General features: G+C 37.3%; 1 protein-coding gene across 4 annotated transcripts in view; it reads right to left on the bottom strand.

Moving 5' to 3' along the window:
- The window catches only part of NEBL (nebulette), a 119326-nt gene that overhangs the window by 74288 nt on the left and 29224 nt on the right, over positions 1-15814 (bottom strand). For 3 of the 4 annotated variants that reach the window (XM_010859903.1, XM_010859900.1, XM_010859902.1), the window contains exons 7-9: positions 15127-15228; positions 5556-5669; positions 3663-3764 (exon numbers count right to left, since the gene is read on the bottom strand). In XM_010859903.1, the coding sequence (XP_010858205.1) occupies positions 3663-3764; positions 5556-5669; positions 15127-15228 (318 nt within the window). The remainder of the gene's footprint in view (positions 1-3662; positions 3765-5555; positions 5670-15126; positions 15229-15814) is intronic. The other variant, XM_010859901.1, reaches the window with a different exon arrangement.

The raw sequence follows: 15814 nt of genomic DNA on the forward strand, positions 1-15814 counted from the left end.
AAGAGCTGCAAAGCTGCCACTAAGTTCCCATCTGCTGTCCACTGGCCGTGTAGATTGCCGACCCTGAGCTAAAGCGACAGTGGGAGATAGACCAGCTCTAGGTGGTCCATGCGAACAGCATCTAAAACACTCAAGAGAAGCAGAGGACTACTGGCTCTAAACACAGCATAAATAATATCTGCAGCACTGGGAAGTGACAGTGGAAAAACCCATAACGTGTGTGAACAGGCAAAGTGGGCAAAAGAAAGGCAGTTTGTCTTGCCCTTATCCTAGAACAGAAATGTATTTATTAATAACTGCATCTACAAGAAAAGAAGAACAGATGAAAGGAAAGCTGGAGTCAGGAAAGGGAAAAAAAGTTGTATGTAATGGATCATAAGGAAAATGAGAGGGAGAGAAATCATTCAACTAACTTTCCTAAAAGGACAAGATAGGAGGTGGCCGAAAGAGAAACCAAGGAATTTGGGTATGGTTGGTTGAATTCTTAAGGTGAAGAAAATTTTTAAGGATTAAGACACTTTTTAGACATACAGACAAAAAGGTGAATTTGGAAGAGAACAGAATGGATAAGAATACCAAATTTGGCAAGTGTAGGACTCTAAACACAGCAGGCAGCAAAAAGACAAACATTGCTTTATGATTTTTACCCCTGGAGATTGGACACTTAGTAATTTTGCCTTATTTGGAAGACTTTTAGAGGTACATGGTAACTCTCAAAGACTCAGATATACAGAGACTTAAGCTAGAGTTGGTCACTTTAGACAGTGAGGATTTCAATGAAAATGGCAATTTAGTGTAGCGTGGAGGGAGAAGTAAGCAGCATTAGAAAGGGAGCGGGAACAAGCTAGGACACTTAGGCCTAGGATACGCTCCAGTGATCCAGAGTGAAACAGAGGAGGCCTCAGTGCCAAGGATGGGAAGGACGGAAGGTCCGAGGGGCCTACACAGGAAAACTGCTTTCCCTAGGGACACAGCAAGGTCCCCAGAGGCATTTTCAGTCAATAGGGAACTAAGACGTGCATCGCCCAAACTCTAACCAGAATACTTTAAGGGAGAAGAGCACCCCCAGGAATCTCATGAAAATGTTCACATAGTACATCTTGACCAAAGAGAATAAGTTCTGAATTTTAGCTTCTCTGCTAATTTTTCTAAAAGATAATTTCAAATAATAACAACATACTTAGAGATGTCATGATTTAATTAGAAGTAATTTTATAAAATAGATATGAAATGCATGTAACAAGCTAGGATACATTCCATTACTAAGTTAAAATCCAGAACTAATAAAGTCTAGAATTGTATCTGGAATAATGTTTATAGATTGAGAAAAGGTCAAAAAATACTGCCTGTCACTTAATGATCTATTTTAGTTACAGAGAATTTCAGAAACTCCTGTTTTAAAACCAAAGAAAATCACCCTCTTTGAACTAAGATCTGCAAAAGAATGATCAATACTTGCTTTTTCTTAGGTAAGAGTCTCTGTTGCCTCCTAGTGGAAGTTATACAGAGTAACACAATATACACTTTTTTAATTTATGCAAAGTTACAAAAAAAAAAACCTGAAAGCTAACAGTGTTCTATTGCTCAAAGAAAAATATCCCCTCCAGTTTAATCAGTATGGTTGTACAAACTAATAAGGCACTAATTTTACTCTGCACAGTAAAAATTTTCAAATTACGATTTATATCAAAGACATTTAGAGGTCTTTAAAAACCAGCCATTTATAACAAACTGACAACTAATTCTGGTAGAATGCCTGTTTAAGCATTCTCTTACTCAATCTTTTACTAAAATTAAGTTGCCTTTATAAATCAACAAAATTCTCATTCTCTTTACATTAAAATTTAAAAGAAGGCAATTCTGACATATAATAAATTTGAATCAATGTAATATCGTGCAACTTTAATAAGTAGAGACTTCAGAGCAACACCTTTTTTGACTCAAATTTTCTCTTCATGAAGCAACCGGTCAGTTACAATTTTTCTATGGAGAAAAAATATGATCTAGAAAAAATGAAGGTTTAAACTTTACAAGTGGTAAATAAAACAACTGTAATATATGAATTTGATGGGTTTTCTCAAAGAGAAAATAGAAACAATTACTATTACTGTTTTTCACCACTATTATAAAATAAAGGTCAATATTTTCAAAAAGAAATATTGCCTATGAGTGGCCTACATTTTTCATGGTAATCCAAATTTTTGAATTACGACCATGACATTTTTGCTGACTTATTTATACATGAATCCTCACATCTGAAGGAAATTAACCCACACAGGGATGAGGAAGAGTCAAGGTCAAATGTGACTGCAGTGATCAAGCTGGATGAGCAAAGACTACCTATGAAGAAAGCAGAGGATCAAATCTCAGAAACACACGGATTTTTAGAAGCACATCTCTGAGTCGTGGTTAAAAATGTGCAACTGAAGCAGAGTCGCTCAAGAAACAGGAGCGTCTGTACAGAGGAGGATGAGCATTGAAATGGCAGGACAGCAGGAATTAAGTGTCCAGGGACCGAGTCTAATTCTGCACCTGACAGTCTCCCAACCTTCATCCCTGCTCAACAGATGGGAAGAATAATGGGTTGCTTTTCCTCCAAAGACCAGTGATAATTAATTAATTTCCTCCATAAATATGAATTCACACAGATAACATTTCAAGAAGAGGATTACAAAATAATGAACAGAAGTTTCAACATATCAAAACCAAATGTAGACATTTTTAAACCTGAACTGAAGTTGTTATCTCATTATTTAATGGTTTGGGAAGCAGGTTATAACTACAGGGTTTTCTCATCCATGACTGTGGGCACATCTCCTGAAGAAGACTGTTTTCACTTTTTAACATTCTTTGACGATATACTTTGCCATTAAATCTGTGCCTGATCCAAGACAGATATATAATAAATGCAGATAATTTTTGAGTGAGTCATTATTAAAATAGGCATAGAAATAACTTGAGGTCAAATTAGACTTCATCATCCTGACATGGGACATTCTGAGGCGTAGAAAACAGAGGCACAGGTGAGCCAGGGTCATCAGTAATGAGAGCCAGTGACATCAGGGTTCAGACGCACTGTGTGTTGGAAAGAGCATCAAGAGCCAAGTTCTGATGCAGTGGGCCACGGCAGCAGACACAAATATTTTAATTAGGACACCCTCCCCTCCTTGTTGTGTTGAAGAAAACATGGAAACCTTCACAAGACTAAAAGTACAGCAGCAGTGCAAACACTCTTGAGATTTATTTTTAGAGAAGGCATAATTCAGACTAAGACAACTTTTATGCTACTGAGACCTTCTGAGTACCAGACACTCTGCTCTGGCCTGCATAAAAGATCGCTGACTTAAGAGCCTGACCTCCAAGTGACGTCAATCTACTACAAAGAAAGGGGAAGGAGAAAGACAGAAAGGATGCTCACATAAACACTTGGAAGAGTAGCTATTCCACAAGAAAGTTTGTATTCAAGAGATATTAAAGAGCCAGCTTTGTAAAGCAACAGCCTGGGTGGGAGTTAAGCAACAGACACTAGTTTCCATGAAGTTAGTTACTGAGGGGGCAGTGAAGGCCAGGCTCGCCTTAGCAAGCAGGTGCGCTCATAAGCACTCAGACGTGTGGGCGCCACGGAGTCACAGGTCTACACTAGCCAACAAACGACCACTTACTCCGCTTAGCATTTTGCTGACTTTCAAAGCGTGGTCTAAGAACAAGTTTGGGAGACCTGAAACTGGATCATGCATATTCTGAATGTCTTTCTTGTACTTCACCTATGAAAATAACACGAAACAAAATACCATCTAGGAGAAGAAAATACTATGCTTTTGCATTATGCCCATTATTATGTTAAACACAACGAAGTATTATTTGGGCTTCCCTGGTAGCTCAGCGGTTAAAGCATCTGCCCGCAATGCGGGAGACCTGGGTTCGATCCCTGGGTTGGAAAGATCCCCTGGAAAAGGAAATGGCAACACACTCCAGTATTCTTGCCTGGAGAATCCCATGGATGGAGGAGCCTGGTGGGCTACAGTCCACGGGGTTGCAAAGAGTCGGGGTTGCAAAGAGTCGGACACGACTGAGCGACTTCACTTTCACTTTCTAAGTATTATTTAACGGTACTAAATTAAATGAATTCACAAGTAGCCACTAGATGGTGCTCATTTACTACTGAATGAATAAAAGTTCTTCCCAGGTACTTGAAAGTATTTTGATAACTCCTTTTATTGTTTATGTGCTCAGAAAGGGTGATGTTAACAGAAACAAGTAACTTTAACTGAAACTCTACTTTCAGAAAATAAAGAAAATAGAAGCTTCACTCTTTAGAAATTACCACTGTCTTCCAATTATATTTTGTGTCAATTTTAGAACCTTTGGTAGTTTTAATCCTATTACTATGTAGACCTTTTCAATCAAATGCTTTGGAAATAAAAAATGTTAATAACAGAAAACATCAAGCACTTACTGTGATGTTTAAACTTTTCTGTGTAAACACTTTATATGTATTAAGTACGCTCCACAATCTTAGCAAGTAAACATTTAAAGTATGCTCATTTTACAGAGGAGGAAACTGAGACACAGAAAGACGGAAGTGTAGTATCAGGTGGTGGAGCAAGATTCAAACCCAGACAACCGATTCGAAACCTTGAGCTTTCAATACCACGCTGGAGGTTCTTTTAAGGATATTCCTGCCCTATTTGCTTTATGCTTGTACACACACAAAAATAATCAAATAAGAAAAAATGAATTATTAGAATATTCCCAAAGGTCCTAAAAGATGGAAACACCCATTTCAATTGCTGGTAACAAAATCTGGTTAATGAACACAAATTATAGTACCTTCTAAACAGGAATGAAAGTAAAATATACTAAGTCCCCCAGATACAACGAGAGTTGAAAGGTTTAAATGCTCTAACAAAGGAACAGTTCAAACTTAATATTTAAAAAAGTACGCTATGTCTCATTCAACTATAGTAAAGTAATTAATTTTTTCTATGTATGTTTTTATACTCTTCCTAATTCTAATAAAAATTATCTTTTCTTATAAATTGAAACTTCATTTTTAAAGATATGAAATGAAAACAAATCTTATGAAGAGGTATTTCACAGAATTTACATAAGAGATAAGAAAGAAATTGTAAGCCATCTCAAGTACAATTTCTGGAAATTTCCTTGTGATATACTACTATGTTCCAGGTATATTTTACAATCTTCACAATTTCATGAGCATAATTACATTTGCTAACTATTGTCATAATCATTAATTTATGATACTACAGTTTTTCTGAAAAACTCTATAATCTATTTCCACTCTTGATTAGCTATAATACTAATAGTTTTGCTAATAAAACTATTCCTATTAATGAGTAATCAGTAACACTTTTTTCCTCCCCAGAAAAGCTTCAAGAAAATAGGCTTCAGTGTTTTCTAAAATTATTTGGAAATTACATGATCTTGATTAAGTATCACAATTACCACACAGCCAAGTCTATCAAAACAAGAATCAAAACATACTGAAAATAATATTCTGCAAATTGCCATTCATGAGGCAGAAAGCAACTTACATTGCTCGCCAGGGCAGTGGCCAGCTGACTTTGCCTAAAAGAAGCACTTTCAAGAGGATTGTAAAGATGTTTCTTATCCTTCATTTCACTATCAAATTTTTCTTTGTATTTAATCTGCCATAAAAGAAAAAAAAAAAAAACAGGAAAAATTACATAGCACATTTACCTTCAAGCTTTCAAAGCAACACATTTGATTTCTAATTATATCAGATAAAAGCTACCTTAAAAATGTATGGCAGCAGAGTTTAAATACCTAGTATTTTCCCCCCATATAAAGCTTAATTAGGCATAAAGGGTTTTTTTTTAATTAAAAAAACACCTCTACTTGAACATGGATCATAAATGCAATTAGGCATGAACTCAAATCCTATTAACAAGAATTATATAGAATCTCGGGATTTTAAAATGTCAGTTTCCATTTCTGCATTCCTAACATCTATGATCAATTAGAAATCGAGACCATAAATGTCTTAACATCTATCACATTTAGAAAACAGGTCCCAAATATTAGAATTTGAATACGAATTTTCCTAAAAGAATGACTGCAAATGCAAGACAGAGCTCCTACCATGGTTTTTCTCATCATTTCCCACTTATTAAAAAACTCATTGTTAGGGATTACGTATTCTGAAACATCCTGGGCCTATTTAATGTCATTTATTACTTCTCTGCTTTCACTCCACATTCGTGTTCAGTGGCAGAACCATCTCCAACTTTCACTGTGGATTTTTTTTTTTTTTAACTAGTCTTAAGGTAACCAAACGTCTTCCCTTGTGGCTCAGATGGTAAATAATCTGCCTGCAAAGCAGGAGACCGGGGTTTAATCCTTGGTTCAAGAAGATCTCCTGGAGGAGAGAATGGCAACCCACTCCAGTGTTCTTGCCTAGAGAGTTCCATGGACAGAGGAGCCTGGTGGGCTACAGTCCATGGGCTGCAAAGAGTCGAACACAACTAGACAATTCTTTACTAAAATAAAACAAAAATAGCTAGTCTCATTTATTTAATTATTTAAATGCTTTAATTGCTGTAGCCAGGAAAGGATGCAGGCAGGCAAAAGCAAAAGTAAGCTGTTTTGCCCTTTTATATCTTATTATGATTCTTACACTATCTTATTTCTTTCTTTACAACATTCAGAATGCACATTTATCCATACATCCTAAGACTCTGCCTTGCAGAAACCTTTAGAAAAAAGACAGTTTGGGAACGGCTCATATTACTCTTTGAATCTAGTGTGTACTGGGTGATGGTCTCCCTCAGGGATACACTCTGATACCTCCAGGAGGGAGCTGGTAAAAATCCTGATGGAAATACATTTGGAAAACATTTCAAGACGGTTCACATGCAATAGTTTCTGTCGCAGTTTCATTTGCTAATAATACTTTTTGATCATCATATTATCTTATAATTTCAAGCAAAATCTCACTTATTATAATTAATAGGCGAGGCCTCCCTAAAACAAGAAAAGCTTCAAGTTTTAGATTATTTTATCTTGAAATCAGGGACACCACCACCAATGCAGTCAATTTAGATCTCCTTCACTACCGTCCAGAGTAACTGGCACCAAAGCCAGATCCTCTCTACCTGGTCCTCTGCTGAACACGCAATTCCACTCCTCAATACCCCGCTGCTGTGGCGCTTTTCACAACATTCTAATCTGTGTTTTCGTCTCTTCTAGGTTTTAGTGCGTGACAGGTATTCACTTGACTATGGTCGTAGACGCTCTGAACTGACTTCCCCTAGAATGGCACTCCCGACTCAGCCATATCCACCAACACTGTCCAGCGATCAAGGAAAACATTCTGCCCGATGCTGTGGTGCCAGGAACACTCTCAGCTGGTAGTTCTTTCCATCCAATCAACTGATCCTGCTGTGTAACATGGGCTCACATCAAGTATCCTTTCAGTCACTCATAAGTCCCCAACCTCAGGCACCACGAGTGTCTTAGTTATTAGCTAAATGGCAAGAATAGGTTCCATGATCCTTGAGCACAGAGAGTGCATCATTTTGCCTTTGTACCCCCCGTAGTTCTCAGCACCATTACACTAAGCCCACAGGCAACATGGAAGGAAGCATTACTTGGGAATGTCAGGTCCCACTGAACCCCGCTGCTACGTCAGGGATCCTGGTCTTTTACGCTAAGCCCAAGCAGAAGTGAGTTCAAGCGTGTATGTGACTCCATCAGATTTGCTTTTGGAAGAGATTACCAGCTCCAGGCCTGATGGGAGTGTGTCTGGGCTCACATCAGCATTCCCAAACTCAGGCAGGAAATCCATCCTAACTCAGAATAGGAATCCAACGCAGGCTCAATGTTTAATGAATACAGGAAGGAAGGAATCATCATCAGTGAACCGGTTACAGTTTTTTCAGAAATATACATTTACTTGGAAAGAGCAAACGCCAGGTTTAATAATAGTTGAGAATGTGTCAGACAAATTCCCAAGTTAACACTCCCACTCTGTTGTGTCTGCTCCTAATGTAACTGTGCAGAGAACTACTGGGGGTAGCACAAAGGTAGAATGATGCACCCTCTGTGCTCAAGCATCATGTACCCTATTCTTGCCATTTAGCTAATATATAATTAAGACACTCATGTTATACCTGAGGTTTAAGAATATGAATAACTGAAAGAAAAGTTGATGCAAGCCAGCACTGCTCAGCTGAATTAATTGATTAGATTTAAATACTTCAATACAAACAGAACCCTGAGTTTTTCCACCTGATGTTTTACAGGACAAACTTTAGTAACCTATTTTTTAAGTAGAATATTTTCATAGATTTCTGAAAGATACAGAAGATAAATTGGAAGTATATTTTTACAAGTATATTGTTGTGAATAGTAACCTATTGTTAAAGGTGAGTTTTCCCTGGAAATACAAGATTAGACTATTTTCTAAGTTTTGGACATAGTTGAATTATCTGCTCTCCCATTAAACAGTGAGCAGGAAATAGATTTCTATTCATTTTTGTATCCCTAGTACCCAACACCGGAGAAGGCAATGGCACCCCACTCCAGTACTTTTGCCTAGAAAATCCCATGGACGGAGGAACCTGCAGGCTGCAGTCCCTGGGGTCACTAGAGTCGGACACGACTGAGCGACTTCACTTTCACTTTTCACTTTCATGCATTGGAGAAGGAAATGGCAACCCACTCCAGTGTTCTTGCCTGGAGAATCCCAGGGACGGGGAAGCCTGGTGGGCTGCTGTCTATGGGGTCGCACAGAGTCAGACACGACTGAAGCGACTTAGCAGCAGCAGCAGTACCCAACACAGTACTTTGAATGGATCTGGCACTTAATATATGTTCTTTAAAGAAATATATAGATTAATGATGAAAATGATAAGCAATCAACCATCTTTTCACATTCACACTCTCAGGTAGGTATTGGAACTACAGTACTCTAATTTCCCAAATCTGTTCCCCCAACACACAATCCCCACAGTCATTGCTAAACTGACTTGAACAAAAATCTATTGAGAAGAGAAAAAAGGTAAAAGGAAATGAAAAACAATAGATATAAAAATAATATATTGCATCTATATTATACTAAATACATATAAATATGTATTTAAAAAGTATGGTAGTTCCTGCCACACTTTTCCTCATTAACTAATTCATTTAGGAATTACTTATCTAGTGCACACTCTGCATCACTTACTACCCTTAAAGAGTGCTATACTGGAAGAGATTTGGGAATCGGAGGGAAACTGTCTTCAAATATTTGCAAAAATAGAAAAACAGCATTTGTTCTGCAACCAAAGGTAAAGTTGGTGTTGACAGGTAGAAGCTGTAGCCAACAAGACTTCTGCCGATTATAACACAAGTTTTCTATCAGCTGATCTGTCCACCAGTAGAACTATCTTCTGCTTTCCTGCTCAATTACTGCTCCCTACCTCCTCCCAATGGAGAAGGCGATGGCACCCCACTGCAGTACTCTTGCCTGGAAAATCCCATGGACGGAGGAGCCTGGTGGGCTGCAGTCCATGGGGTCACTACAAATCGGACACGACTGAGCGACTTCACTTTCACTTTTCATTTTCATGCATTGGAGGAGGAACTGGCAACCCACTCCAGAATTCTTGCCTGGAGAATCCCAGGGACGGGGGAGCCTGGTGGGCTGCCGTCTATGGGGTCGCACAGAGTCACACACGACTGAAGCGACTTAGCAGCAGCAGCAGCACCTCCTCCCAATGTTCACCTGAATAATTTCTACACATCTTGCAGTTGCCCAAATGTAACTTCTTTCTGAAAGCCCTCTCTGACCTTCCAATCTAGAACACTTGCTGCTGATACATTTTTGAATCACTCCACATTTATGTGGTCCCTCATCATGCATTGCTGCAGTTATTTGTAAAACTGTCCCTGGCTTTTGGTCTCCCCCATTAGACTCTAAGTTCAGTGAAGGTATGGGCTATATCTTTCCTGTTCACCCTTGAAAATCTAACCCCAAGGATGTAATATCTGTTCAGTAACTGTTTTGCTTGAATGAATAAATGGATGGATTACATTGAGAAGGGATCATTTCATTGAAAATCAGGACCAGATAACTTCCATAGTGTCTCCAAATTTTTTAATAGCCTTGTAATAGATTTTTATGAAAACTTTATTCTTAAAGTTATGCCTGGGGCTATAGACCTTAAAATTTGAGTTTTAAAATGGAAATAACCTTTCCAGGTTAATTAAAGATTAATTATTTAAAGTGTACCTGTCCTCCATGTACTTCTAATGAGTTTAATAATCAGCAAAGTACTGTGAAATTTATCTTATCCTAAACTTCAGAACTCTGCGTTATCTGATTCAAAAGGTAACTAAAGAACAAGAATGCAAGAGTTTCCCTCATTAATTAACCAAAAAGTAAAATAACTGAATTCCATAAAAAATTACATTTACCAGACACTGACACTCAATTCTCTTATCTTGCTGTAAGGTTTGCACATAAATGAACTAAGAAAATAGCCAAATAGTTCAAACAGGTCCTATCCACTCACCTTCTGACTGGTTCACTCACTAACTACACATACACAGAACATTCTATCTTACCATCAATCCACGGTTCACACATCTAAGTATCCACCTGCTCACGCACACTTGCATCTCCTAAGAGATCAGGATGCTTTCCTTTCATTATAATGGGTGACTCAACCATGGAAAATGGTATTTTTCCTTCTGGTTTCAAGACCACTTGAGACAAGAGGAAATAGGTGTTGGGTGCCTTTGCTATGACTTCCCTGGTGGCTCAGACAGTAAAGCATCTGCCTACAGTGCGGGAGACCTGGTTCGATCCCTGGGTCAGGAAGATGCTCTGGAGAAGGAAATGGCAACCCACTCCAGTACTCTCGCCTGGAACTATGGTTTTAAGGCACAATGTTACCCCTTACACATAAATCAATCACTTTGGAAACAAACGAAAAGTTCCACCTATGACTGATTTTACTCATATTATAAATATCATATCCAATGGTCCTGATCTACCAACTTTTTGAAAAATACAGGGTAGGCAAATGGGATGAAACTTAAAAGTTTAGTAAGGAAGTTTCACAGACTTAGCAGAACTTTCAGAGGTTCAAACTAGGAGAAAACACTAGAATTGCTCAACCGCAATGACTGAATTTAACCTAGCCCCTCATAACTGCATCCAGGCAGGGCTGTGTTTAAATGGCTAAAGTCTGATTTCCCAACTCAGTCGTTCAAAGCTTTCAGCACAAGGGGTACTGGGCTTCATGGCATCACCTATGGCTCAGATTCACAAAGGGCCAGAAGAGCAGAAAAAGAGCAGACCCTGAATGAAAGCTTTTCATCAGAGCCACAGAAGAAAATGATAGGAAAGAAATGGGAACCTGGACAAGTGCACTTAATTACCAGTGAACACTAAAAGTAAACAACAACACAATGCCACACATCCACGGGAGCAACTGCCTCCAATTTTGGATGAAACTGAACTAAAGGCTGCGGAGGGGGAGAGTGAAATCAGATTTTTACGTAGAAGTCATCATAAATCGGTGTGTCTAAGTCTGAATTTTACACAAAATATACCCTGCCCTTATTTTCATGACAAAATAATATTTTACTGACTTTGTATCGAATGTGAATGATCTAGAGAAATGTGTTTAATTGGTCTCTACGTATTTCTTGAAAGCCTAGTCTGTGCCATTAATGCCATTAAACCCTGTCCCCACAGAGCCTGTTGAGTGCTAGTGAAGCAGATATTTAATACACACACACATACCTTTATATGACTATTACACACTGTGTTAAGAACTATAAAGAAAAGCAGAATAAAGAGGAATAGAGCAATAGAATTTAAATCAGCAAGTCAAGGATGTGACATGTAAGCCAAAAGTTTGGGGGAAGGAGGTTGGAAGGGTGTGTGCTTGCCCAGAATCGGAGATCCTTCAAGCCAATTAATACCCTTTACAATTGAAGGACAATACTTATTATTCAGTTTTAACAGCAACCTAAGAAGTAACGTTTAGGTTTAAAACCCACTCTTTTAAATACATCACATGCAATTTTAGAACAAATACTAATTATTATATAAAATTTTCTCTGATGTTATAAAACTAAAGGTATTTCATTCATCACATAAACAAATTTCAATTTATAAATTAAGATGATAAATGAATATGTTAACAAAACAACCACTCAGAAGAATTTGTTTTAAGATGATGACTTCAATAACTACTACCCTAATACTTAAGATACTTGTAAATATACCTCTTTATCTTGGCAGGTGAGATTTCACTTTTATTGTTTACTGATTTTCTTTTCATTACTTGGCTATTATTTTATGTTCCCCCAGACTTTAGAAAAGGAAAGTTTACAACTACAGAAGCAAAGCTATTGAACAAGTTAACATAGGAATGAGCTTTGTTTCCATTCATTACCTTTTCTGGATTCAGTCCCACAGAGCTCAGTTTCCAGATAAAATGGGAGAATTGTGCCCTCTCGCTTCCTCCTTGTGTCTTGTCATCAGGGTGTCTTATCTCTCCACACCACGGGCACTGTCCATCATCGCCTGCTCTCTCACAATCCTGTCTTGCCCTTTCCCCCTGGCATCCTGCATTCTGCCTCTAGCTTCCCAGCTTACTACATTCCTAAATTATTTCCCTTCTGCATATTTGCTTGCCTTTGTGTGCCCCTCTATTCATAATCTGTCATTAGGAGCAAGAGAATACATGATCTTCAAAGTTGTCAATGAAAATAAGAAACTACACTTTCTGCCTTTGCTTTTAGTCAACACACCTGAAAACACAAAAGATCATACTGAGTTCATTCCAGAAGTTCTGAATTTTCATCTGCCCAGTTTCTCCCTTTTCTGATGAGTTTATACACCATGAGATCAGCAAAAAGTTCACGAAAAAATGAAGATGACAGATACAATGTAACTTGCAAATTACAATCTGCTTAAATATCTGATCATTCAGCTGTTAAATGATTTGAGATTTTTTTTTAAGTCTGCCTAAAAAAAAGTGCGAGCATGCTCAGTCAGTTCAGTCGTGTCTGACTATGTGACACCATGGACCTTAGCCCACCAGACTCCTCTGTCCATGGAATTTCCCAGGCAAGAATACTGGAATGGGTTGCCATTTCCTTCTCCAGGGGATTGTCCCAACCCAGGGATCAAACCCAAATCTCCTGCATTGGCAGACAAATTTTTTACCACTGAGCCACCTGGGAAGCCCCTAAAAGTTTTTCTAAGGACTCGCAAATAAGACTGTGAAGGAAAAAATTTAAGACTGAAATCTAAGAGCCAGTCTTACTATACTTCATTTTGTGCATGAATTCATTTAAAAAAAAAAAAAAAAGCAGAGTGGAAAATTCTTCTGGATAGCTACGGTAAAATTATTCCTTGGAAATGATGCAGTGTTTCTATGGGTCAGGCAATATTTTAAGTTGCTCACAGTAGTTCATTTAATCCTCAAAACAACCCTAAGAAGCAGTACTGCTCCATGTCATTTTACAGGTCAGGAAACTGCAGATGGAGAAATTAAGCCACCTGTCCAAAGTCACTCGATGAGCCAGCAGCAAAACCAGGAGCTCAGGGGTCCAGCTCCACAGCCCTTTTATTAATGACTCAGCCAAGCTGCACAGCTTTTCTACACCACCAATTGACCTCTGTGCTCCCAGAAAAGGCTGAAATCCTAAGTCAGAAAATCTAAAGCGATACTGGAAGAGCTACCAGGTGCGTACCAACACCCACTTCAGCAAGTGTTGTTTGGACTGAGAAAAGCTCGGAATCACGGCCCTTCTCAGGCCCTCCAGAGCTAAGAACACAGCAGGTCTTCTCAATTGTCCAGATACTATTTTATGTTCTTCAGTTAGATTTTATAGTTCTCCTCATTTACATTTCTCCGTTTTGAAATGTAACCTAATTAAGACATTTGCAACTTGAAGAAAGGACATTTTCAAAGTTGAAAACACTATATACATGCATAAAAATTACTGTTTGCTGTCATTGTTGACTTTATAAATGTTACCTTTTTCCATTAAAAAGCTCCATTAGAGCTTCTGGATCTCCAATTTTAAGAATAACTCTGTTATCCTTATGTAGTATATACAGTCTCCTGGATTTTCTTTTAAGATTTTAAAATTATTTTTTTGTTTACATTCATATCTTTAAACCATCTGGAATTTATTTTGTAGATGGTTTGAGATTCAGGTCCAATTTTATTTTTACCCTGAAGGATGGCCAGTTATGTCAGCACCATTTATTAACTAATACAACTTTTTCCCACTGACTTAAACCAAAACTTTTATCACATATTAAATTCTTATACACATTAGAGTCTATTTCAGGATTCCCTAGTCTAACCTACTGATTATTTTATCTCTTATATATCAATTCCATATTGATTTAATTTCAGTGGTTTTATACTATGTTATAGTAACTCACAATGTAAGTTCCCTTTCACTGGTCTTTAATACTTTTGAAGGCTATTTTCAGGCATTCCTTGCCATTCAAACTCTAAGATCATTTATCCATACTTCAAAAAAATTATTGGATTCTAACTGAAATTGCATGATATTTAAGTATTAATTTGGGGAAAGTTGTAATTTTTATCTATTGACATGTTCAGCCAAAAATATGGCATGTCTGTACACTTCTTCAGATCCTTTTAATGATTTCAGTGTTTTCTTCATTGTCATTACCTAGTTTCAAATGTGTGATTAAAGCACTTAAACATTGAGAAAATTGTCGTTTTCCTTACTAAGTTAAAAATTCTGTTTATGAACATATAGATAGAAATTTAATTATTCATCTAATCTAATCTAATTGATATGACTATTGCTAAGTTCCAGAAATTCTAGGAAATGTGACAAAATGGCTGAACTCATTGGAAAAACCTAGAATTTGAGCCAGGAGAAAAGAACACTTAGTTTCATGCTCAAAATGACATATTTTATCCCTTAGTGAAATTTACAATTATTGTAATCCTATCTGATATGGTTACAGGAACATTATCTTTGTATATGCTTGCCATTAAAGACATTATCTAAAGTAAAATATTTTTCAGTGCTGCTAGAAACAAAATCTCTGAATAAAATCATTGTGAAATGTCGCTAGATTCTTACTTGACTAGAAAGTTTAGAAGCTTCCACAGCATGTTCAAAATCTGGTCTTCCAATTACAGCAGGCTCTTTATTCATTACTCCTTGCCCTTTCTTGTATTCAGCCTAAAATGAATAAGAAAATGTCAGATATTTTTATTTTCCCATGAAAAATTACACTGGCAATAGCCAAAATAAAATTAATAGACGGTCAGCCCATAAAAAAATATTCCTTACAACTCACCAAATTCTAAAATGCTGACTGCTAAGAAGAAACTGATTTTATAAAAACAATGTTTTTTTGTAGTAAAATAATTACTAAGCTTGAGTCTGTGAATCCAGTTATCATCATCATTGTGTTTATTATATCCAGGAGGAATTTCTAGATAATTAAGACCCTGCATTCTGCATACATATGTCTTTTATGTTTAGTCTTAGTAACTGATCTAACCCCATCTGGTTAACATGCAGCTGAATTTAGTAAATAATTATTGATTTTTTAAGATGAATACAGCCTATGCTACTTAATCATTTGGTTCAAGTTAAGTCATCATTTTTTAACCAGAATGTAAGATATGTTTAAGTAAAATGGTATTTGCCGAGACGGATGTCTTAGGGAAGAGAAAAACAGCCATGATGCACAGGAAATGTGCATGGGTAAATGCTGACTAACAAGAACCCGCACAATTAACAGCAACAAGATGGAAAAAAA

This window comes from Bison bison, unplaced genomic scaffold (genome assembly GCF_000754665.1).
Source record: "Bison bison bison isolate TAMUID 2011002044 unplaced genomic scaffold, Bison_UMD1.0 scf7180017864461, whole genome shotgun sequence".
Classification (NCBI taxonomy): Eukaryota; Metazoa; Chordata; class Mammalia; order Artiodactyla; family Bovidae; genus Bison; species Bison bison.